The 26,912-nt window shown below is 42.4% G+C and overlaps 1 protein-coding gene across 7 annotated transcripts in view; it reads right to left on the minus strand.

Moving 5' to 3' along the window:
- Window positions 1-26,912, minus strand: part of GRIA3 (glutamate ionotropic receptor AMPA type subunit 3) — a 222,304-nt gene that overhangs the window by 96,299 nt on the left and 99,093 nt on the right. For all 7 annotated transcript variants that reach the window (XR_014712945.1, XM_084638760.1, XM_084638764.1 and 4 more), the window contains 3 exons: window positions 13,389-13,442; window positions 11,180-11,341; window positions 5,717-5,884 (listed from right to left, as the gene is read on the minus strand). Coding sequence is in view for 6 of the 7 variants with exons in the window: in XM_084638760.1 (XP_084494886.1) it covers window positions 5,717-5,884; window positions 11,180-11,341; window positions 13,389-13,442 (384 nt within the window). In the remaining variant the exon portion in view is untranslated. The remainder of the gene's footprint in view (window positions 1-5,716; window positions 5,885-11,179; window positions 11,342-13,388; window positions 13,443-26,912) is intronic.

The raw sequence follows: 26,912 nt of genomic DNA on the forward strand, positions 1-26,912 counted from the left end.
GCGTCCAATAGGGACATTTGCATTCTGTCTACCTAAAATTCCCCAGCTCTCCCAGTTTCAGCTGTAAACATTATTATTCTTCACTGCCTATAAGCTGATGCAGAGCTGCCACCTTCCATTGCAAGGAAGGCTGTATTTCAGTGCTGAGTGAATCCTGCATATATATTATATACAAGGTCCAATTCTGCCATGTTTATTCACACTTGGTGAAATTCACTCCTTTTCAATGGGCCAACACAGGGTGCATATACCACTGAAGTGCCACATAAACCCTCACAATTAGGGTGCAAGTGATACATACTGCAGGGCCAGATCCTGATATTCTTACACGGAGTAGCACCTTATTCCACAATTTAGACCTGATGAAGTCAATATGATTGAAGGTATCAGACTCCAGCCTCATTAGAGGAAGAGTGGCAGAATTATGTCTATACCTTGTAAAGAGATTGAGCTTTGTCTAGATGGATGATGTTATATAAATGTAAGTTGTTACCATTACTTACTCACAGTAATAATTTTGAAGGAAGTATGAAGTACTTTGTTTCAAAGGAAAAAAAAATCTTTCTTGTTCCCCTAGTATTAAAGGAGGAGATACTTCAATTCATCACTTATCAATCCTGACAAGCTAAGACAGTAGAGGTAACTGTCAGAAACTTCAGTAGGGATAATTTATGTTAAATTTTAGAAAAATTTTATAGCGGTAATAAGAGTTGGATGATAGAACAATCTGCTAAGGAGGCTGTGGAATCATAGTCACTCGAGATGTTCAAAGCTGGTCACTGATCTGCCAAGGATGGTTTTGAGATGATGCGATCGATCTTGTCATGATGCACAGGGATGGATCACATAATACAGTAAAATCCCTTTGCCCCAGATTTATTCGGTGGGCCAAATTCAGAGGTGATATATAAAGAGTGTAAATTATGTGTCTGTAGTGGATGTGAGTCAATGTTAGAGTAATTTGATTGGACTGGAAGAAGATCCTTGACTTTCTTAGGTTCAGCTCAACTCATTATGATTCCAAACTTTATTGAACTTTTATTGCAAACATAGAAACTATAGAAGCCCTGATTCACCCATCCAGGCCTATTCAGCATGAGTTTAACTTCAGGCATATGCTAATTCCATTGGTTTAAATGGGACTTAAGCATGTGCTTAAAGTTAATGTCATGTGCTTAAAGTCATGGAGGATAGGTCAATCAATGGCTATTAGCCACGATAGTCAGGGAACGCAATCCCATGCTTTGGGTGACCTTAAACCTCTCACTACCAGAAGATGGGACTGAATGACAGAGGATGGATTACGCAATAACTACCCTGTTCTGTTCATTCCTTCTAAAGTATCTGGTACTGGCCACTGTCAGAAGACCATAAACTCGGCTAGATGGGCCATTGGTCCGACCCAGTATGGCCATTCTCAGTGTTCTATGTTCTTTCCTGAATCAGGGCCAGAGTAAATCCATTTCAAGTTTAGGAAAACATTAAGGTTTATGTTTGCTCAAAATGTTGATAATCCATCTGCTGAGGATACATCTAATCCATAAGGATTAAATAGGCTCTGGTGTCACTTTCTCAGTAGCAAGAAGCTATGGTCTGTGTTTGTAGAACAATATGTCTGGAGGGAAGGTAATCAGAGTAGCTACTGTGCACTTGATCCCCACTAACTTCAGATTTTGTTTGTTGGTTTTTTTACTTATATGGGAATGGAGGGTGCCCAGCACTTTGCAGGATCAGGCCTTGTTACAGGTAGGAGAAGGAGAAACAAGAAAGCTGGGTGCTTCTGTGATCAGAGGAATGTGGAGGCAATCACAAATGAAGTGATTATTTATAACACCTAAACTTTAAGGCCGGATGGGACTATTGAGGTCATCTAGTTTGACCTCCTGCACATCGCAGGCAGCAGAACCTCACCTCTCCTGTAATAGACCTGTAACGTCCGGCTGAGTTACTGAATTCATGATTTAAAGACTTACAGTTACAGAGAATCCACTATTTATTCTAGTTTATACCAACAAAAGACCCATGCACCATGCTGCAGAGGAAGGTGAAAACCCCCCAGCGTCTCTGCCAATTTGACGTGGCGGGCCATTCCTTCCCAACCCCAAATACTGTGATTGGTTGAACCCTGAGCTTGTTGGCAAGACCTACCAGCCAGACCCCTGGGAAAGAATTCTCTGTACTAACTCAGAGCCCTCCCCATCTAGTGTTCCATCTCCAGCCACTGGGGACTTTTGCTACTAGCAGTTGCAGATGGGCCAAACGTCATCATACGCAGTGTCTCCATAAATTCATCAAGCTCAGTCTTGAAACCAGTTAGGGTTTTTTGCCCCCACTGCTCCCCTTGGGAGGCTGTTCCAGAACTTCACTCCTCTGATGGTTGGAAAGCTTCATTTAATTTGAAGCCTAAACTTGTTGATGGCCAGTTTATAGCCATTTGTTCTTGTGTCCATATTGGCACTTAACTGCTCTTCCTCTCTGGTATTTGTCCCTCTTATGTATTTATATAAAGCAATCATATATCCTCTCAGCCTTTGTTTGCTTAGGCTAAACAAGCCAAGCTCCTTGAGTCTCCTCTCGTACGGTAGGTTTTCCATTCCTCCGATCATCCTATTAGCCCTTCTTTGCATCTGTCCCAGTCTGAATTCATCTGTCTTAAACATGAGAGATCAGAATTGCACACAGTATTCCAGATGAGGTCTCACCAGGACCTTGTATAATGGCAATAACACTTCCTTATTTCTACTGGATACACCTTGCCTGATGCATTCTAGGATTGCATTAGCCTTTTTATGGCTGCATCACATTGGCAGCTCATAGTCATCCTGTGATTAAAACATCCAGGTCTTTCTCCTCGTCTGTTGCTTCCAACTGATGACATAGCATTTTGCACTATTCAATTTCATCCCATTTCTATTACTGCAGTTTTCAAGGTTATTCAGATCTTCTATGATATTCCGGTCCTCCTCTATATTGGCAATACCATCCAACTTTTTGTCATCTGCAAATTTTTTTAGCACACTCCCACTTTTTGAATGTTAAATAAGATTGGTACCAAGACCAGTCCCTGAGGAACTCCACAAGTAACCTCCCTCCAGCCTGACATTTCACTTTTTAATATGACCCATTGTAGTCTCCCCTTTAACCAGTTTCTTATCCACCCTTCACTTCTCATCTTAATCCCCATCTTCTACAATTTAACTAATAATTTCTCATGTGGAACTGTGCTTTATTGAAATCCAGATAGATTAGATCTACTGCACTTTGTCTAAAAAATCAGTTATCTTCACAAAGAAAGAGATCCAGTTGGTCTGGCACGATCTGCATTTTGTAAAACCATGTTGTATTTTCTCCCAATTACCTTTTACCTCTATGCCTTAACCACTTTCTCTTTCAAAATTTGTTCCAAGACCTTGCATACAATTGAGATCAAACTATTGGGCCTGTAGTTTCCCAGATCACTTCCCCCCCCCGCAACCCTTTCTTAAAAATAGGTACTATATGAGCAATTCTCCAGTCATAGGGTATGAACTCCAAGTTTACGGATTCATTAGAAATCCTTGCTGTTGGGCTTGCAATTTCATGTGCCAGTTCCTTTAATGTTCAGGTCAGTTGTTGTCCACTTATCGGACACTTTAGGTTCAAATTCAGGGGAGGAAATACAGACTTGAATAGTTTTTCAAAGATATAAGGATGCAGAATCAGGTAATACCAATCTGCCTTTTGTTGGCAAGGTGACTGCAGTTTGACTTTGAGTCTGATGCTTAGATCAGTTATTTGTAGGACGCTTGGAGTGGTTGTTTGCCGATTTCTTGTACTGAATATTCTTTTTTTTTTTCAGGTGTTCCATGGCTGATGTAGGTAGAAAATATTATTAATTGGAAGTCATAACTTCCTGAAGCAAAGGTACAAGATCACCATCTAAACAGGAAAAAGAACATATTTCACAGTGTGGGTTCTGGTAGGAATCAGGGATGTGTGATGATCTTGCACTGAGTGGGTACTGAGTGGGGCTGTTGAGATAGACGGATAAACCTCTTCAACTTATGTTAGAATGTTTAAATATAATGGGCTGAAATCACCCTGATGTAATTCAATATCCTGTGCCTGCCTCAATCATGAAATTGGCTCTGTATCTTATGAATCTTTTATTAAAGTGGCAGCCTTTTACCAACCAACATTTGGATATTTTTACCTCTTTCAAGCAGGGTGTGTCTTGTTGCACTGTTTGTATTCCCATTCGAGCCCTGTGGATGTAAGCACTTTGGGATCTCTTTTGAAGGGTTTAGGTATCACTTCTAATTAAGTTCTAACTGACACTACAAATCTTTTAACTGTTATGAAGGTTGAAATTAATTAACTTATCTTCAAAAGTGTGTAATGCTACATTAATGAACCTACAGTTAGGGCATTTGTTAGGGAACTGACTCAGTGATATAAGAAGTGTTCTGACAGGGAGAGACTGAACCATGTCTCTCATTCTATGAGAGAGGGAATTACCCTTTTGATCTGATGCTTCCAATTTGGCAAATTTGAAAAAGCAATAATTAAGCCAAGTGAATGAAGATTAATCTAGGGGTCCTTTTTATATCATGCGGCCTTAATTCCAATCTTACTCACTTCAGTCTTACATCAGTGTAACTTCATTGAAACCAGTGCAGTTATTCCTGATTTCTACTGGTCCAAGTCTGAGCAAAATCAGATCCTATGTATCTGGTAGGTTTTCATTCACTTCTATGCCCCCAAATCAGTTCAATACAAAAGGGAAAGAAAGACAAACAAAACCACAGGGATTTGATCAATACTAGATCTGATGCAATAACTAATGGTTAGCACTATGGATTGGCCAAACAGGCAGTAATCAAGTTGGAAATAGGGTTATGTTAGGGTTCAGAGAGCAGGTGTGAGGCAAAATGCAGGGCTAAGGTTCAGGCTGATGCAGAAATCCTGCAATCTGTTAACATAGTCGATCATACTGTTTGTGCACTTTTAGGAAAAAAACAGAAGCTGGTTTTTGACTGGTGTGATATATAGATAAACATACACAGGTACATATGCTCATACTATACATGTGGTTTACAATACACCGCCTGAGGATAAACTGTTCACCCAGTTCTGTTTTATTTTGGGCCACATTTTTGACCTCAAAATAGGTCAGCCTATATCCTAGCCTCAGAATATGTTCGCAAAGCTTTTAACACCACCATTTGCAGAGATGCTAGTATACAGTACAGTGGGCACTGTGTCACATTGGCTAGCTATTACAGTTGATGCCCAGTTGTCGCGTTTTAATTCCTATGAACACTGAATTCTAGAAGACAAATTTTTGGCCCTGGGGAAGAGGGCACATGTGTAACACACTGAATATGTCACCATGGCCCTTAATTGGATGGGATGTCGGACCACTCTCGTGTTTGTCATTACCCTATTTACTGGCCTAGGTACAGGATAGTAATTGTTAGCTTCAGCACCAAGGCCTTGTGCTTATGGAGTAGAAGGATGTGAGTTCTGCTCCATTTGGCACGGACAGAGTCCTTACAAGTGCATTTGTTGCAAAGCTGCCCATGCAGATTTACAGGTAGCTTTTGAAAGTTGCTTCCTTCATTGTGCCCTTGAAAAATGGTGCTCAGGAGATACTCAGCCTTTGTTGTTGTTTTAAAGACATATGTTGTAAAAATGCGATACTCCTGTTCAATAGGTTAGGTACGTTTGCCCTTACCATTTTCAGTGCTCTTTCTATATCGATTCCTTGGCTCCAGGGCACTGCAGGGTTTGCTAGGCAGTCTCCAGCACTACCTCTCCTGGAAACATCAACACGCTGTCTTCGGAGGTAGCGGAAAGCCTCTGCTATGACTAGTATTGCATCATGGGTCAGGGCAGAAGTATACTAAAATTGATGCAAATAAAATAATTGTGACAAACTGCACTCTGGAAATTGCCTCAGGTTTATAAAGGTCAATTATTTCTCCCCCATTAAAATGTTTTTAGAGCAGCAACAATTTCACCGCCCCCCCCATATGTCACATGTTATTTAACAATTACATATATTTCAAGTAAGAAATTTAAAATGTTATGATTTTCTACAGTATATAGAAAAATAGTTTATAGTTCTGTAACATACTGACTAGATTTAATTGGAGAGCTGCCTATCTAAAGCAGGTTGATGAAGAAGACCTATAATGCAATGCTAGGCCATGTTGTAACCAACTGCAACTTACAACTCGTATTTGAGTTTTGCTTGGATTTTTTTTTAAAATGAGCTAACCAACTCAAAGAGCTAGGAGTAATTTAAAATTAACATTAATTGTTTCTGTCTGGCCCATGTTTCTGGTTAGCTAGGATCCATGACCAGCCACAAATTGGTTTACTTTTCTTACCAAAAAACCCAGCCCCAAAACAACCTCACCCTCACTACTTCCTTATATTGTACAAAACTACAATCATTACTTAGGTTATAAATCTGATATCATGCCCAATTCATAAGCAACAAATGTCTTTACGAGACGTGTCTGTATTTTTTCATATCCATTGATTCATATGAAAACTGTACTTCGCTAGAGACTGGCCCAACCTCTGGACACCGAGCTATTAATTTCTGGCTAAGCACTCCTGATGAGCATAGGATTTAGACTACCTTGTGTGCACAGGATCAGCATTACATTTAAATGCTGTATATAGAGTTCCACTGTAATCTTGAAAAATCGAATCTTGCAAACATCTGTAGGACCTCATTTTGACGCTGCTGCATCATTAGATCCCATCCTATCTCTAGAGTATTTGTATGTAAATGAGTGAGAAATATTTGACTTCCAAAAAGAATCTAGTGCATGTATGCACATTCCGGAATGCTCACCTGTCTCCTGGTACTTAGCAAACCTTACTTACGGCGTGATCATTTAGACCCCCTTGCATCCCATTTGACTTACATAGGTGTGAAAACAAACAAACACTACCCATGCACTAGTTGGAAGGATGGAATCTTGGATTTCAATAGCATTTTTAGCTGCTCTCCTACAGGACATGAGTAAATCCTATTGACTTCAATGGCAGTTACTTCTATCCTGTAGGGGAGAATAAAACCCCAGGTGGCCACTACATTGAAAAATGTTTTTGCTCTTATGGTGGGAGGCTGCCCATTTTGATAATAACCATGTAAAACATATGGTAACGTTTACAAAACTGCAAGGGGTGTGTGCGTTTATGCCTGCAGATCCAGAGAAACACACCTGATTAAAAAAAAAAAAAGCACAACTAGTGCCAGGGAAAAGTTTTTTTGTGCCAGCCATTCTTCCCAAGTTTTAAATTATGGTCCTATTTATAAACACTTGACTGCCTTGCCCTTTTCATGGTGAGATCATCTTTACAGCTGTGATTAGCTGGATGCAGCTGCTTATTTCAATCCTTGTCTACCTTACCTTTTTTTCCTGTGGTTCTGGCATTGCAGTGCTCTCGCTCTCTCTCATACATTAACAAATATTACACAACACTTTCCACATAACAACACAGAATTCAGATATTTTAAAAAGATATTTATTCTTGCATGAAAAAAATCTTGTAATAGCTTTCCAATCTAACACTACATAAAGCCTGCATGGTGATAATTTTTTTCAGTAGACTGGATCAATTGCCGGTAACCCAAATGCAGTCCCTTCCAAGTTATGCCAAAAGAGCTATCTAATTTTCTGCTTTATTCAAATTCTACTTACAAATGCATGAGCAGGCAAAGAAAAAGAAAAGACAGAGAGGGAGAGAAGGGAAAGGCTGATAAAATACAGAATAAATTAAACATCAGGGCTTTAATCTCTAGGTAATTTTATTCCCTAATCAAAAATATTGTACATCCATTTTTTAAGTATGCTTTTTGACTGATTGATGAATACTGTGTAAGTTTCTATAATGAGCAGTACATTTGTACAAAGGTAATGCAATCTCTGTGTTTTGCCATCTAAGATTATTTTTAAAGGATAGAGAATAACTTTTTCCCCAATGTAAATTGCTTTTGACTGGATTAAAATATGCCTAGGGTAACATCATATATTTCTGAGCTTTAAGACTAGTATGATACTTCCCTTTACTCCTGTATCTTCCAGTAAGCTCCTCTAAAGTGACAGGTGCTCCTGGCTCTGTAATTAATAGGGGACATCAGGGTTAGCCCTGTTTTATGGGACACTGGCTAGCTACCCCCCATGGACTCTTCAGTGGTAGTGTGTCTGTGTCAGATAGAGGCATGCAGGGGCCCTTCATGATAGGCGAAATCCTGTCGTTGGGGTGTATCTTCGAGTAGTTTGGTGTCAGCTTGGAATGAAATGGTTAGATGGAGCTGGTAAAACAGCAGAGATCATTAGGTTTCTTAGGGAAGAAGTGTCCATTTCATTAATATAAAATGCAGTAAAGGAATAAGAAATTTCTTTCCTTGTAAAAATTAAGGAGAAGACAGAAGAACAGCTTCAGCTATGAGATGGCTGGTAGACAGATTTAGCATCCCTCCTATAAGGTTAGTATAGGTGTGGGGATGAGCTTCCCCGAAGGAGATTTGCTTTGAAGTGACAGACTTTGAGGCCTCCTCTGTTGGTCCAATTGTGCTACATTGCACTGAATAAGTACTGGTGGGACCATCCTCGTCTGTCACCCACTGACTCTTCTGGAACTGGAGGAGTTCCCCCTTTCACCTATGTCAGTAGGCACAGTAGAGGAGGCCTAACCATTGGAGGAGGAGGGAGAAGAGGAAGAGAAAGGGAGAAAGGAAGAGCATGATGATAATACTAAGTACTTCGTTTAGCCCTTTATGATTTCAAACATTGACTGATGAACCCTAACAAAACCCTCTGCTGGGGAGGTAAGTCAATATCATCACCTCCATTTTACAGATGGGGAAGAAAACGAAGAGACAGAGAAAATCAGGGAGGGGTATTAACAGGTTGTGATTCTGTTACTAGCAATACCCTTTTTAGTCCATTAGACGAGGGTGAGTTTTAGCACATGTAAGACATGCTGTATAGCTATGTCCTGGAACCCCCCAGGAATCTGTATGGGGCTTTCTCCAGCTTACCCCACCTAGACAACTCTGCCAGGCCTGCTGAAGGGACATGGTAACATGGAGAACGAAGGGGATCAATCGGTGATGTGTCCAGAAGTGCCGTACATGTTTAGGGGGGGAAATAGTGGATGGAGGTTTCCTGATACATCGGTAAAAAGGGTGAAAACCGTAATGTGCCCCAGCAGGTCTGTGGTAAAGGGGGAATCATTCCGATTCTTTGACAGCCAAAACTACCATGGCTATGGTTCCAAGTCATCATGAAGCAGATTGCACTTCACATCCAAGTGGCACTGGGTAGTCAACAACCCAGTAGCAAATATACCTTAGAGGAACTATAATGCTTTTTACTACCCCTCATGCTCTACTAGACCTTATTCAACAGGGTGCAATATCACCCCATCTAGCTATGGACACAAGTTGTTAAACTGAAGACACCCCGCTTATCCAGACACGTGCAATAGCAAGCTGCGTCTCCTGTACCTTTTATGCTCACTAACAATGCAGTGCTCAGCTGGAAGTCTACCTTTGGTTTTGACTGGCTTTGTATCCCAAAATCAACTGATACGCAGCAGTGCAAGTACGGCGGTACGGTCTGGTACGCCGTACCAGCAAGATATTTATAGCCGGTACGGCGTACCGTGAAGACACAGGAGGAGCTGGCAGCCCCTCGGGCAGCTGTACCGCCCCCAACCCCATCCCTCCCAGCCCTGTCCTCCTGCAGAGGAGGCGCAGCTGTGTGGAAGGGCCGGGGGCGGGGCTGGGAATGGTGGAGCCATGCTTGAGGAGCTGCTGGGGTGGGACTGACCACGTTCTGCTCCTTTCCCCGCTGTGGTTCCGAAGTCTTTGGCGCAGCAGGAGGAGGACAGAGCCCCCCCTCAGGTAATGTGGGATGGCTCATGGGGCGGGGATGGGGAGAGCGTGGGGGCCCCAGGCTGCGGGCGAGGAGTCACATGGAGGGCGATATGAGGAAGTCATGTGCCCCCCCTTAGCTGGTGACCCCCGGTACGGGTAAGAAATGGATTCTACTTGCACTGCTGCTGGTTTGACTAGGTGCTAAATAACCATGCGTTCAGTGGGTAGCCTGCATTGCATCTGTAAGAACTCTCTGATCTGTGACAGCACTGTCAGTTCGTGGCACGTGGTTCTTTACTGACTGTTGTTTGTAGATACTTTGCCAAGACAAACATTAGCTGCACAATGAAGAATTGGAAGAAATGGTGTTATTGAGTTCTTCTGACAACCATGAAGAAGGATTTTGTTGTAGAAGATACCTGGGCAGCTATTAAGATCACTTGTGTATGAGATTCCACAGTAGAGCAATAGCAACAACTAAGGCATCTTAAACACAAATGGCGTCAAGTTAACAGCATCACACAAGTTGTGCGCTTGCTTGAGGAGTCAACCATCAGTAAAGACGGGATGTTAAACAGTCCTTTACATAAGGCGAAAGGAAAATAAAAAAGACATGGCAAATGCTCATTGCAAATGTTCGTTCCTGAGGAGAAACACCTCTCACTGGGTGAGACATAATTGAAGATAAGTGTGTAGACAATGTAAAAACAGGCTCCTACCCACCTCAGCCTGTGCATAGATATATTTATGTACAATCATGTTCATGTTTATATTATGTGCCTCAACACAGCAGGTAAAAACATACAAAGAAAATGGTTCATAGACGTCTAATAGCCTAGCATGCATAACAGTGTATTTCCTTATAAGGGCAATTGGCTGTATGGAGTTATTGGGGCTCCATTCCCTAATGGGAATATTGGGAGGGGTTCATGGTGGCCCCATCGTGAATCCAATCCTACATCATTCTGCAGCTGGAATTGCCCAGTGCTACGTAGTTTGGACCCAAATCTATACTTCCATACAATAAAGGGATATTTTTCAGTCCTCTCTAACAGAGGTCAGTGGCAGTGTTACATGTGGAATGACTGCAGGATGGGGCTCTTTGCCTCAGAGTCCACCATTATGTGTTTATTTCATGTTTCCAGCTAACAATCTCTCTCTCTTTTTGTCTGGCAGTGAGTGTTCTGACTCATTCTGAGCAGAGAAAATCCATACACGTATATATTTAAAAATGAATCTGATTTTTGCTGAACACAATGCAAAAGGCTTCCATCACTGTCAACAAAATTTTACCTTTAATGGAGAGTTCTTGGCTTCAGGGAATTCCCTTTCATCCAGTCTAATCCAGCGTTGTAGAAACTGTTGAACCATTGGGTTTTCATTGTTAACAATCTGAAATCCAGTAACATTGGCGCCTCCATGCATTACTCTCTCCAGCATAATATCTGTAAAACCCTGGAAGAATATGTGCAGAAAACAAGAATCAGTGTCATACGAAGTGTCTGCAACTTGGCTCAGTTTTAAAGACAAACATTCTGATAAGATGCTATTTTTTAATCTTTGGCTAGTTTAGCACAAAAGAAACTGATGAAAGTTCCCTGCCGCTAGTAGAAGATACCCTGTCTAGGGGACAATCTCTTGCAGCAGTAGATTGTAGTACTGGAATAAAATGGAATTTGGAAACACATGGATTCCAGACCTTTGTGATGGAACACTGGCTTGTTCCAGTGTGGCAAAGTTTCCATGTGATCCAAAACACATCAAAAAGGGTACACAATATTACACATAAAGCTCAGAAGAAGAGGACTGATTGGTATATGGATTAATGAATTACTCAGACTCTTTTGTTAAAATATGTAGCATCAGATGATAACTGGTATTTCATATACTGCATGCTGGATAATAATGTGAAAGGATTCCATGATTGTAAAACTAAACTACCTCTTCCTTAAGAGAACTATTTACAGAGATGCTGCATCTGCAGGTAGCATTCTAGCTACGTGCATTCCCAATAGCTTCTCAGTGCCTCTTCCAAACTCTTTCCTTCTGCAACCTGTACTCCTCCCTCCAAGTTCCATGCAGGTTGCTATAGCTGGTTCTTGCACCTTGTGCATGTGTTAAAGGTTGGGGGTAAAGGGGAGATGGGGTGCAAGGAGCCTCCTTGATGCTTCTGCTGAAGAGTCAGCCACTATTAACACCCTTAAGGTGCAAACCACACCAAAAGAGGGGGAGAAAGTTGGGGCCTGGCTCCAATACCTCCTTTGCACCAGCCAGCAGAGCAGGAAATGCTTAACAGTCCCCCTTTTTTACGAGAGAGTGCCAAGAAGCTCTGTGACTCAGAGGCTCCTTGATGCCTCTTGTTGTTCTCACTGCTGTGTTGTGGCAAAGCATGATTCTCACACCAGACAGTGCAGTGTTAATTATCACAATATTTACCTTAATGTTTCACTTTCAAGCCTTGTGGGCCTGAGTCTCCACTGCCCTATGCCTCATATTGTCATTTACTCCTGCGCAAAGTGGATATAGAAAGCAAGTTGATTGGGTAGCGTTTGCAGTCACCTTGCAGAAGTGTAAAGGCTATGCGTGGCACAAGGTAGTAGCAATTTAAGCCCACTGTTTTTTGGTTTATGCAATGTACACTGTAGTCAGTGTGAATAGGATCAGTTCCATAATGCACAATGACACATTTTAAAGCCGCACAGTATTTATAATGAAAATGGCATTTTAAAATTCATCTAACCTGCTTTAATCATACACAGAAAAAATCATTATAAAGACTCTTCTACAAAGTAGGATTACTAACTAGAAAGTGTGATATGACTTTAGAAGAACATTTTCCACACATAGAAGCTAAAAATGACTCTTTCTGCAGGATCAACTACATTATAACCCTTTTCTACAGCATGTCTAGCTGATGGCTTTTCAAAAATATCAAAGAAATATCTGAAAAGTCAGTTATAGAGTGTGGAGAAGTGGATTTTTAATATGGATAAAAATATACCGTCCTCTGCCTGGTCAATGAATATGTATAAAGTACTAACTCTGCAATGAGGTTCTACCTATATAAAGCTGATAAGTTGTTAAATAGCCTGGCTACTTTACTAGATGGAATTACAAATTTTAATTTGGTTCTTTATATCACTTGTATTATGTACAAATAAAATGTAATTATTTTTATAGTGTTTAAATTTAAAATCTGTTATACAGAAGATTAGTATTATCTAGTGAGTTATTTAAGAGATATAAATTAGTGGAGAACATATAATTGAATTGTTATTTTTAAATTAGTAAAGGATATGAACTTCTTAGACAAAACAAAGACTGTGTAATTGAGTAGAAATTACTATTACATACCAGTTCTAGTATTTACTGAAGTCATTTCTCAAAATCCAGGCACTCCTTCATGCATTACCTTCTTAGCTGATTAAAGCTGACACAACCTAAATAGAATATATTACCCTCTAAAACTTAGTTATACTTCTGCTGATGAAAAAGTTCTTACCAGGTTAGCTAGCATGTAGTGATAACCTCTGGAATGTTTACCAAGGATTACAACCTGTGTGTAGAAGAAACAACATGTATCACTTAATGTAAGAGAATGAGTCTCAACAAGCATAAGGAAAAAACCAAAAACCATGAACATTTTAGGAACACAGGACCCACTTCCATTCAAATTAATGGCAAAATCTCATTGTCTTCATTGGAGGCTGAATTGGGTCCACTTAGGGTGACCAGATGTCCTGATTTTATAGGGACAGTCCCAATATTCAGGGTTTTGTCTTTTTAGGCACCTATTGCCTCCCACCCCAGTCCCGATTTTTCACACTTGCTATCTAGTCACCCCTATGCCCACTACTTGGTTTATTAATAATTCGTGCAACTGGGACCTAGCTCGTGGCTACCTGAAGCTTTTGTGAGGCCCTTATGTGAAAGTCCTCCAACCAGCTCTGTCTCTATCATCAATCTCCCCTTCATCTCCACTAACCCCTGCATCCAAGCAGCTAACTGGGGAGAGGTAGGAATTCTCTGACCAAGTGGGGTGCAGAGCAGATGGGAATTGCAGAACCAGCAGGTTACTAGACAGAATATAATTGAGAGCTCAAGAAGAGATGAGGCCACAGTAGGATCATGTGGCCTGTGTAGCCACTGAGGAGTCCAGTTCAAAATGGTCAGTAGGAACTGTCAGAAATAAGGAAAGCAGAATTGGACCAATGGCCTCCAGAGGCTTAACGGTAGCACAGACAAATGTATCATAAATGGATAAGTACATTGCTGACTGAACATGGGAAATAATTTTTTAACCAGCAGTTATTTATGGATTCCAGTCTTAGAATGAATTATTTCACTTCTTCAAAGAAAAAAATTGTCATAGGAAAATTTTATCAAACAACTGTTCTTCTCCACCTGATTTCAGCCAGCTTCATTTTATTAGATTTCTTGGTGTTATTTCTTGCTAGACTAGACAGGAACAATATTTGCCATCTGCTGTTTGAGTGACCACTAGTCATACAAAGATCCTGGTTGTGCGTTTTTTCAGTGCAGTCATTTCTGTGAGTAAAAGGTGAGCATGTTCATATTTCCCTTGCCTGTACTATACCCACTCTGTTCTCAGACAACAGCAAGCTGCTGCTGGTAGTCTGGAACCTCTGCAGTTGTTATAAAGTGACAAACTTGGTACCTTATTTGTGGGAAAGGGGAACGCAGGTGTGAGAGAGGTAAGGTAAGGAAGTTTTGCCACCATCATTATCAATGCTCAGCATCAGTTACAATCAGGAAGGGAAACAGAGGAGAAAAGCAAAGACTGGCAAAGGGGGAAGGGAAAGCCATGCAGCCAAAGAAGGCCCCCAGGAGCTCATGGGCAGAGTGGTTTGAGATGCTGCAACAGCTGAGTTTTGCCAGTGAGGCTTAAGATTCTCTCTTTCACCAGGGGAACACGCAAGGGCAAAGCCCTACCACCATAAACGAGAGCCAAGCACACCCAGAGTGCAATGGGGAATCCTAACTCTGGCAAAATCACCTTGGCTTTCATAGCATCTCCCCTGTCAAACTTTGGTATCCGCTTAATTATATCTGCTCAGTAAATAGGTAACACTCTATTTCCTGACACACTTTTTAGTTGGCTACTGTTTACTTTGCTCCTCGTTTGTGGAGAACATTAGGGATACGTGAAACAATCCATCAGCTGACTTTGTGCTGATTAAAATGTCACTATCACAATTATACCACAGCAGGGCACAAATCAAACCGAGGGGCTTCCTGCTACATGTCTACGTGTCTTTGGGAAAGCTGGTCCTGACATTGCAACATTGGGTGCCTACAGTTAGGCTCCTAAGGTTATATTTAATCACCTAAGTAAAGGTGGCCCAATTTTCAGAGGTGCTGAGAACCCCCAACTCCCACTGCAGTTGTGCAAGCAAAGACAAGGCGAGAACTGGCCCTGTATGTCTAGGTCTGAATTCTGGTGATGCACAGGGGACAAAGAGGATGCAGCCAGATAAAAAAGCCCCATGCAGGCACCCCTATGTGCAAGTGGAGCAGTTTGGCAGACAGTGTGGTACACAAGAAAACAATAGGAAATGCACCATAAGCTGAAGGGTTGTGATATGTAGGGAAAAAAGGAGGGTTACTAGGTCCTACCCCTGTCTGGCAAGCCAGACGCACAAGCCAGCCCTGATACCACTTGGCGCATGCCGAGAAAGGAAGAAAAGCACTCTCCATGTTCAGAGGTGCTGAAACAATTTTTATAGTGGGGGTACTGAGAGCCATTGAACCAAACTGTAAGCATAGGATATAATGGAAACCACTTTTGTGGCAGCACCCCTATTCCAGCACCTACGCCCATGTGGAATCACCAGTAATAAAAATTGTGCAGGTCAGATTGTAACTTTGCAATTCCATCTCTGCAATCCCATTGTCTTCAGATTATAACCTCAGCCACAGCAGTGCAACCCTATAGTCTTCAGGAAGGATTTGATCCTGAAATTACAAGTGAGTTCATCCTGCTGGTTATGCATGAGACAGGATAGATTCAAGCTCACTCTCCTTTAGTTTTGTTGTGCTAACAGGAGTAACAAGTAGTCACCACTTATATTTGTTGCTATACAAATCAGCTGTAGCACTGACTACACACAGGGAGCAGCTCTGTTGAGTAAGAAGGTGCCACTTTTAAACATACCCTTTTCAGAGTAGACTCAGCTGTTAAATGGAACTATCCCGCATGCCACATTATCACAACTCTCCGGCTTCTGTATGAATGACAGATAAAGGATCCAAATGCAACACTCTAGAAGACATCTTTCCAAAAATGCCACTTATCTCCTTGATAAGCTCAACGGACATTTGAGTCGATGCCTTTAGATATACTGCTGGGCTGGTTACAATACTTGATTGAATTATTAAATTCCCAGTTGCCTCTTTGGACTGCCTTGTCCTTAATAGAAGCCATTTCTTTTAACTTCACGTTTAATTCTGAGGAATTTGCATACTTCCAACAATTTGAAAATAAATTGCTAGACAGATCCTCTTGAGAACTGTGTATACGCTCTATTGGTAGAAAACATTTGCTTTTCTGCACTCACATTTGTTTTCTATGGAAATATGCATGCTCCCCTTAGATGCATTTGGCATACATGCTATTTGCATACTAAATTCTCTGTATTTTGAATTTTACATTAACAGAGGTGATTTACTTTTGAAAGGTTAGAGGCAAAGGATTTTACACTTGTAAACCAAGAGCAACATTCTTTTGACCTTTTAGTCTCAGTAATAATTGAGGCTTTCTTTTTTCTGACTAGAAATGTGTATATTTCTGAAGAGACAACACCATGGCACTAAAAGCCATATTTTTCCCTTGAACTCATGCACGGGGCTTCCAGTGAAGTCAACAGGAATGTAGCAACTAGGAAACATAGGATGATGGCGCTGCAAAGCAGGGCACTACAAGTCCCATCAGCCCCTTCCCCACTGCACTTCCCTTTCTCCCAGCCGGCAGACCCGAGGTCCATCTAGTCGAGTAGCCTGTCTCCATTAATTGCCAGAAATAATTCCGATTGCCCTAAAAAACGGCCAAACTGCTTAATTCAAGCATTAGTTTACAAAGCAGTTTCCAGAAGAAACCCTGCTAATATTTATATTCAGACATTACCCAAGCATGTCAGATTATAATTAGATATTAATAATGCTTTTAAAACTCGGCACATGTGCTAGCCTAACCCTAAACAAGCATATCCCCTCGGCAAACATTACAGCAATTTGAATGAAGAGAAGAGTTGCTGGATTAGCAAGCATAGCAGAACCAATCACCCACATCAATGTGGCTCCTAAGGGAGTAAAAGAATGGATTAAGGTTTTCATGAAGAAGGAAAGCAGGAGTATAACAAATAAATCTCATCAACTGCTGATATATTGTGGCGCTTATATAGGAAGGAGGATATTGAATACTGGCACTGAATAGAATGTTAGGATTACAGGACAAGGATTTCACTGAACTACATGTCTTTGGGATGTTTCACTTCCTAGACTTAATAATGCTTTCATCTTGAGTGAAAGGAACGCAAAGAAGATTTGATACTAAACAAAGGAGGAGGAGAGGAGGAAAAATTGGTTAGAAAAAGTCATGAATAATTCAAAATTCTGATCCTACCTAATTTTATCTTGTAGGTAGAAAGACTATGTCAGGTTTAACATACTGTAACAACAGAGGTTTGTTTTTTATAATTAACCCTTAAAATATGTCACCAGTTAATAAGCACAAAAACCTAAAAGTGTCCTAATTAAAATGTCCTTGGCTTTAGAATAAACATCTCAAGCTACTGGGCAGGATCTGATGCTGTTTATGCTGAGTGGAGTCTTGGATTATGTACCATTTTTGAGTGATTACATCTGCCTTGCAAGTTGCTAGTCATTCACTTGCCTGGGGTGAATACTTTTTTTTGAATGGGTACATAAAACACTATTTGGTTATAATTATTATCAATCACCATGGTAACAAGCAGGCAAGTAGAGGTTGTATCTGGGCCAGTAAATTTCCAGTGCAATTTTCCAAGGCTGAATACAGAGATTAGCTAAATTTGCTGTATTTGTTCCATGTTGAATTGCTACAAAACCACTTGGCATTTCTCTAACAATAATGATGAAAAAAGCATGCTCTTATGATTAAGTGGCTACACAAATCAACTAGGTTTGAGAGAGTAGCATAGTTCCAAAGAAAAAACGCACCAAAAAGCCCTGATTTCTTTTTCAGGCAGGTGGTGCTCTTCAGACAGTACAATACGTCCTGTCTAGACGGAATGTGATATACAACGCAGCTTCGTGCGTTTCAGCACGAACAGATCATTTTGTGCAACAAAGGTATTATTTAGAGATATGGAACTAAATGGGAATAGTGGAGCTGAAATCCCCTTACTACAGGGAAGTTCACACCCAGAGCTGACCTTTACAGGCCTCTCTTGGGAATGAGTTGAACTGGAACAATATGGGGAGGATTCTGAGGAAGGTCAGTGTTTGTTCTCAGAAAGAACATCTCTCTCAAATTGTCACTATCATGGTATGCACATCTGGGAGTGCAAGAAGAAGATGGGGGCAGCAATGTCATTTTTTGTGTTAGTCTGAAACTGACTCTCTTACTCTTGGGCCTGGTTGACACTAGCAGTTGAGGTTGAATTTAACAGCGTTAAATCGATTTAACCCTGCACCCATCCACACAATGAAGCCCTTTTTTTCGACTTAAATGGCTCTTAAAATCGATTTCTTTACTCCACCCGTGACAAGGGGATTAGCACTGAAATCGGCCTTGCTGGGTCAAATTTGGGGTAGTGTGGACGCAATTCGATGGTATTGGCCTCCGGGAGCTATCCCAGAGCACTCCATTGTGAGCGCTCCATTGTGACGGCTCTGGACAGCACTCTCAACTCAGATGCACTGGCCAGGAAGACAGGAAAAGGCCCGCGAAATTTTGAATCTCATTTCCTGTTTGGCCAGCGTGGCAAGCTGCAGGTGAGTGCAGAGCTCATCAGCAGAGGTGACCATGATGGAGTCCCAGAATCGCAAAACAGTTCCAGCATGGACCAAACGGAGGTATGGGATCTGATCGCTGTATGGGGAGATGAATTCGTGCTATCAGAACTCTGTTCCAGTTTTCAAAATGCCAAAACATTTGTCAAAAACTCCAGGGGCATGAAGGACAGAGGCCATAACAGGGACCTGAAGCAGTGCCGCATGAAACTTAAGGAGCTGAGGCAAGCCTACCAGAAAACCAGAGAGGCGAACGGCTGCTCCGGGTCAGAGTCCCAAACATGCCGTTTCTATGATGAGCTGCATGCCATTTTAGGGGGATCAGCCACTACTACCCCAACCCTGTGCTTTGACTCCGTCAATGGAGTGGGAGGCAACACGGAAGCAGGTTTTGGGGACGAGGAACATGAGGAGGAGGAGGTTGAAGATAGCTCACAGCAAGCAAGCAGAGAAACTGGTTTTCCCAACAGCCAGAAACTGTTTCTCACCCTAGACCTGGAGCCAGTAGCCCCTGAACCCACCGAAGGCTGCCTCCCGGACCCGCCAGGTGGAGAAGGGACCTCTGGTGAGTGTAACTTTTTAAATAGTATACATGGTTTAAAAGCAAGCGTGTTTAATGATTAATTTGCCCTGGCATTCGAGGCCAGTACAGCTACTGGAAAAGTCTGTTAATGTGTCTGGGGATGAAGCAGAAATCCTCCAGGGACATCTCCATAAAGCTCTCCTGGATGTACTCCCAAAGCCTTTGCAAAAGGTTTCTGGGGAGGGCAGCCTTATTCCGTCCATGGTAGGACACTTTACCATGCCAGGCCAGTAGCATGTAGTCGGGAATCATTGCAGAACAAAGCATTGCCGCGTATGTTTGCTGACGTTCAAACAACATCCATTCTTTCTCTCTCTGTGTTATCCTCAGGAGAGTGATATCATTCATGGTCACCTGGTTGACATAGGGTGCTTTTCTTAAGGGGACATTCAGAGGTGCCCGTTTCTGCTGGGCTGTTTGCTTGTGGCTAAACAGAAATGTTCCCCGCTGTTAGCCACGGGGAAGGGGGAGGAGGGAGAGGCTAGCCACGCGCTGGCTGGAGGCAAAATGCAACCTTGGAACAAAAGCATATGTGCTAAGTCTGTAATGTTAACAGCAAGGTTTACCGTGAAAGAGTGTACCCATTGTTCTATAAAATGTGTCTTTTAAAATACCACTGTCCCTTTTTTTTCCTCCACCAGCTACATGTGTTTCAAGGATCACAGTATCTTCTCCTTCCCAAAGGCTAGTGAAGATTAGAAGGCGAAAAAAACGCAGTCACGATGAAATGTTCTCTGACCTCATGCTGTCCTCCCACACTGACAGAGCACAGATGAATGCGTGGAGGCAGACAATGTCAGAGTGCTGGAAAGCACAACATGAATGCGAGGAGAGGTGGTGGGCTGAAGAGAGGGCTGAAGCTGAAAGGTGGCGGCAGCGTGATGAGAGGAGGCAGGATTCAATGCTGAGGCTGCTAGAGGATCAAACTAATATGCTCCAGCATATGGTTGAGCTGCAGGAAAGGCAGCTGGAGCACAGACCACTGCTACAGCCCCGCTCTCCTCCCCAAGTTCCATAGCCTCCTCACCCAGATGCCCAAGACCGTGGGAGGGGGGCCCTCTGGCCACCCAGCCACTCCACCCCAGAGGATTGCCCAAGCAATTCAATAAATTTTAAATTTTTTAAGTTTTAAAGTGCAGTGTGGCCTTGTCCTTCCATCCTCCCCCACCTCTCCCAGGCTACCTTAGCAGTTATCCCCCTATTTGTGTGATGAATTAATAAAGAATTCATGAATGTGAAGCAACAATGAATTTATTGCCTCTGCAAGCGGTGATTGAAGGGGGGAGGGTAGGGTGGTTAGCTTACAGGGAAGTAGAGTGAACCAAGTGGGGGAGGGGTCATCAAGGAGAAACAAACAGAACTTTCACACCGTAGCCAGGTCAGCCATGAAAATGCTTCTCTGATGTGCAGCACGCGCTCCTGTGCTCTTCTAACTTCCCTGGTGTCTGGCTGCACATAACCAGCAGCCACACAATTTGCCTCAACCTTCCACCCCACAATAAACATCTCCCCCTTACTCACAGCTATTGTGGAGCACACAGCAAGCAGTAATAACAATGGGAATACTGGTTTTGCTGAGGTCTAAGCAAGTCAGTAAACTGCGCCAGCGCGCTTTTAAACATCCAAATACACATTCTACCACCACCATTCTGCACTTGCTCAGAACAGCTCCTGACTACTATCCAGGCTGCCTGTGTATGGCTTCATAAGCCATGGCATTAAGGGGTAGGCTGGGTCCCCAAGGATAACTATAGGCATTTCAACATCCCCAACGTTATTTTCTGGTCTGGGAAGAAAGTCCTTTCCTGCATCTTTTGAAACAGACTAGAGTTCCTGAAGATGTGAGTGTCATGTACCTTTCCCGGCCATCCCACGTTGATGTTGGTGAAATGTCCCTTGTAATCCACCAGTGCTTGCAGCACTATTGAAAAGTACCCCTTGCGGTTTATGTACTTGCTGGCTTAGTGCTCTGGTGCCAAGATAGGGATATGGGTTCTGTCTATGGCCCCACCACAGTTAGGGAATCCCATTGCAGCAAAGCCATCCACTATGACCTGCACATTTCGCAGGGTCACTACCCTTGATATCAGCAGATCTTTGGTTGCGTTGGCTACTTGATCACAGCAGCCCCCACAGTAGATTTGCCCAGTCCAAATTGATTCCCGACTGACTGGTAGCTGTCTGGTGTTGCAAGCTTTCACAGGGCTATTGCCACTCGCTTTTCAACTGTGAGGGCTGCTCTCATCTTGGTTTTCTGGTGCTTCAGGGCAGGGGAAAGCAAGTCACAAAGTTCCATGAAAGTGCCCATATGCATGTGAAAGTTTCGCAGCCACTGGGAATCGTCCCAGACCTGCAACACTATGCAGTCCCACCCATCTGTACTTGTTTCCCGGGCCCAGAATCGGTGTTCCACCACATGAACCTGCCCTATTAGCACCATGATGCCCGCATTGCCAGGGCCCATGCTTTGAGAGAAGTCTGTGTCCGTGTCCTCATCACTCTCGTCACCGTGCTGACGTCACCTACTCGCCCGGTTTCACTTTGGCAGGTTCTGGTGCTGCATATACTGCTGGATAATGCGCGTGGTGTTTAATGTGCTCCTAATTGCCGAAGTGATCTGAGCAAGCTCCATGCTTGCCATGGTATGGAGTCTGCACGGAAAAAAGGTGCAGAACGATTGTCTGCCATTGCTCTGACGGAGGGAGGGGCGACTGATGACAATGTTTACAGGGTTGGCGTACAGGGAATTAAAATCAACAAAGGGGTAGCTTTACATCAAGAAGAAACAAAAACAACTGTTATACAGAATGTCACCCTCAAGGACTGAACTCAAAACCCTGGGTTTAGCAGGCTAATGCTCAACCCACTGAGCTATCCCTCCCCCTGGTATTCCAGGCAGGACTGAATCTCCATTAAACTTTTCAAGGTGCCCCTGACAGACCTCACTGAAATGATTGTTGGCCATTGATTTCACGGAGGGGGGGTGGGTAGCAAATGAATATAAAACAAATCTGGTCTATTTCTTGTTTTGATCCACTCCATCTATCTTTTACATCTTAGGCTGGCAGCAGACGGTGCAGTAGGACTGCTAGCCATCCTCATCTCCTGGCTGCTCGGCAGAAGTTGATGCAATAGGACTACTAGCCATCCTCATCTCCTGGCTGCTTGCCAGAAGATGGTGCGATACGACTGCCAGGAGGACTAAAGAGAATGACCTGGTCGAGTCACTCCTATTTATGTCCCTGCGTCCATGTCTGCCCAGGCGCTCCTGACCTACCTCACCGACGCGGCCAAGAGCACCTAGGACATGATGACGATCGTTATCAGGCCTATTGCACCGTCTGCTGCCACAAGGCAATGAGCTGCTGCTGTGTAGCAAAGCAGCACCATGTCTGCCAGCACCCAGGAGGCGTACGGTGACAGTGAACTGAGCGGGCTCCAGGCCTGCCGTGGTATGGTGTCTGCACAGGTAACCCAGGAAAAAAGGTGTGAAACGATTGTCTGCCATTGCTTTCACGGAGGGAGGGAGGGCCTGACAACATGTACCCAGAACCACCCACAAACCACCCTAATGTTTTTGCCCCATTAGGCATTGGGATCTCAACCCAGAATTCCAATGGGCGGCGGAGACTGCGGGAACTGTGGGACAGCTACCCACAGTGCAACGCTCTGGAAGTTGATGCTAGCCTTGGTACTGTGGAAGCACTCTGCCAAGTTAATTCACTTAATGCACTTAGAGCATTTTGTGTGGGGACACACACAATCGACTATATAAAAATGATTTCTAAAAAAAGACTTCTATAAATTCGACCTAATTTCATAGTGTAGACATACCCTTTGACTCAGTTTTAAAATTACTTATGATTTGGTCCAGACAATAGGTTAACTATTAACCTATTCATTTTCTTCCTGAGGATTCAGGGTTGGAGCTGGTGGGAGGAGAAAATCAATGACTGGGAGACCAGTGAATTGTCAGGTAGGGAAGGGTATGTGTGAGGAGTGTGTCCTTAAACTGTGGTAGAGTAGATGGAACAGAAGAGAAACAGCTGGCGTGGCATGGACCTGGTGAGAAACCAGAGTAGTGAGGAAGTAGAGGGAGGAGGTGAACATAAACAGTGGGGCAGAGCTAAGGAAATAGGGGACAGAGGGAAACCACAGAACCTGGAGTAAGAAGCAAAAGTGGCCTGGAGGGAATGGAGAGAAAAGAGGAAAATATGGAGAGGCAGGCAGGAGTGGCATAGGTGAGGGGGACCAATCAGTGTTACTTATTTTAAATATTTTTTAAAAGCTAAATATCACTGTTTTGTTTTTATTTCAGAAGGCGAATGCCCCATAAGAGGAGGCGATAATTTTTTTGCTGTTGAGCTGGAGGAAATTATAGCAATGGTCAAAAACTTTTACATAGGCACGAGCCCTCCTTTCTCTCCTAGAGGTGGTCCAGCCATGTTATGGAGGAAAATTACTTCCCGACTCCAAATATGGCGACCAGCTAAACCCTGAGCATATGGGCAAGATTCACCAGCCAGATACACAAGAAAGAATTCTCTGTAGTAACTCAGATCCCACCCCATCTAACATCCCATCACAGGCCATTGGACCTATTGACCATGAATATTTAATTACCAAAATCATGTTATCCCATCATACCATCTCCTTCATGAACTTATCGAGTTTAATCTTACGGCTAGATAGATCTTTTGCCCCCACTGCTTCCCTTGGAAGGCTATTCCAAAACTTCGCTCCTCTGATGGTTAGAAACCTTCGTCTAATTTCAAGTCTAAACTTCCCAATGACCAGTTTATATCCATTTATTCTTGTGTCCACATTGGTACTGAGCTTAAATAATTCCTCTCCCTCTCCGGTATTTATCCCTCTGATATATTTATAGAGAGCAAACATATCTCCCCTCAACTTTCTTTTAGTTAGGCTAAACAAGCCAAGCTCCTTGAGTCTCCTTTCATAAGACAAGTTTTCCATTCCTCGGATCATCCTAGTAGCCCTTCTCTGTACCTGTTCCAGTTTGAATTCATCCTTCTTAAACATGGGAGACCAGAACTGCACACAGTATTCCAGGTGAGGTCTCACCAGTGCCTTGTGTAATGGTACTAAAACCTCCTTATCTCTACTGGAAATACCTCTCCTGATGCATCCCAAGTCCGCATTAGCTTTTTTCACGGCCATATCATATTGGAGGCTCATAGTCATCCTATGATCAACCAATACTCCAAGGTCCTTCTCCTCCTCTGTTACTTCTAATTGATGTGTCCCCAGCTTATAACTAAAATTCTTGTTATTAATCCCTAAATGCATAACCTTACACTTCTCACTATTAAATTTCATCCTATTACTATTACTCCAGTTTACAAGGTCATCCAGATCCTCCTGTATGATATCCCAGTCCTTCTCTAAATTGGCAATACCTCCCAGCTTTGTATTATCCGCAAACTTTATTTAGCACACTCCCACTTTTTGTGCCGAGGTCAGTAATAAAAAGATTAAATAAGATTGGTCCCAAAACTGATCCTTGAGGAACTCCACTGGTAACCTACCTCCAGCCTGACAGTTCACCTTTCAGTAGGACCCGTTGTAGTCTCCCCTTTAACCAATTCCTTATCCACCTTTCAATTTTCATATTGATTCCCATCTTTTCCAATTTAACTAATAATTCCCCATGTGGCACCATATCAAACGCCTAACTGAAATCTAGGTAAATTAGATCCACTGCGTTTCCTTTGTCTAAAAAATCTGTTACTTTCTCAAAGAAGGAGATCAGGTTGGTTTGGCACAATCTATCTTTTGTAAAACCATGTTGTATTTTGTCCCATTTACCATTGACTTCAGTGTCCTTAACTACTTTCTCCTTCAAAATTTTTTCCAAGACCTTGCATACTACAGATGTCAAACTAACAGGCCTGTAGTTACCCGGATCACTTTTTTTCTTTCTTAAAAATAGGAATGATGTTAGCAATTCTCCAATCATACGGCAGAACCCCTGAGTTTACAGGTTCGTTAAAAATTCTTGCTAATGGGCTTGCAATTTCGGATGCCAATTCCTTTAATATTCTTGGATGAAGATTATCTGGGCCTGCTGATTTAGTCCCATTAAGCTGTTTGAGTTTCACTTCTTCCTCAGCTATGGTAATATCTACCTCCATATCCTCATTCCCATTTGTCATGCTACCATTATCCCTAAGATCCTCATTAAAGACTGAGGCAAAGTATTTGTTTAGATATTGGGCCATTCCTAGATTATTCTTGACCTCCACTCCATCCTCAGTGTTTAGCGGTCCCACTTCTTCTTTCTTTGTTTTCTTCTTATTTATATGGCTATAGAATGTTTTACTATTGGTTTTAATTCCCTTTGCAAGGTCCATCTCTACTTGACTTTTAGCCTGTCTCACTTTATCCCTACATGTTCTGACCTCAATAAGGTAGCTTTCCTTGCTGATCCCTCCCATCTTCCACTCGCTGTATGTTTTCTGCTTTTTCTTAATCACCTCTGAGATGCTTGCTTATCCAGCTTGGTCTACAACTCCTGCCTATGAATTTTTTCCCCTTTCTTGGGATGCAGGCTTCCGATAGCTTCTGCAGCTTTGATTTAAAGTAATCACAGGCCTCCTCTGACTTTAGATCCATAAGTTCTTCAGTCCAATCCATTTCCCTAACTAATTTCCTTAATTTTTGAAAGTCAGCCCTTTTGAAATCAAAAACCCTTGTTGCAGATTTATTTTTGTTAATCCTTCCATTCAGTTTGAACTGAATTAGCTCATGATCCCTTGAACCAAGATTATCCCCTACAACCATTTCTTCTATGAGGTCCTCACTACTCACCAAAACCAAATCTAAAATGGCATCCCCTCTAGTCAGTTCAGCAACTACTTGATGAAGGAATCCATCAGCTATCGCATCTAGGAAAATCTGAGCCCTATCATTATTACTAGCACTCGTCCTCCAGTCTATATCTGGGAAGTTAAAGTCTCCCATGATCATGCAGTTTCCATTAGTATTTACTTCCTTAAAAACATTAAAGAGGGCTCTATCCATATCTAAATTAGATCCTGGCGGTCTATAGCACACCCCAAGCACTATCCCAGGGGAGGCTCTAATAGTTTTCTTCCCCAATGTAATTTTTGCCCAGATGGACTCTGTCTTATCCATTCCATCGCTTCTTATTTCTTTATATTTTACCTCATCATTGATATACAATGCTACTCCACCACTTTTACCTTTATTTCGGTCTTTCCTAAACAGCACATACCCTTCAATACCTGTAGTCCAGTCGTGACGACTATTCCACCATGTTTCTGTTATCCCTATAATATCTGGTTTCACTTCCTGCACCAGTAGCTCTAGTTCCTCCATTTTGTTACCTAGGCTCCTCGCATTGGTGTACAAACATCTTAATTTTTGCTGTTTGGCCTTGCTCACATT

The sequence above is a fragment of the Lepidochelys olivacea genome (assembly GCF_965140295.1).
Source record: "Lepidochelys olivacea isolate rLepOli2 genome assembly, chromosome: 9".
In the NCBI taxonomy this organism is placed as follows: Eukaryota; Metazoa; Chordata; order Testudines; family Cheloniidae; genus Lepidochelys; species Lepidochelys olivacea.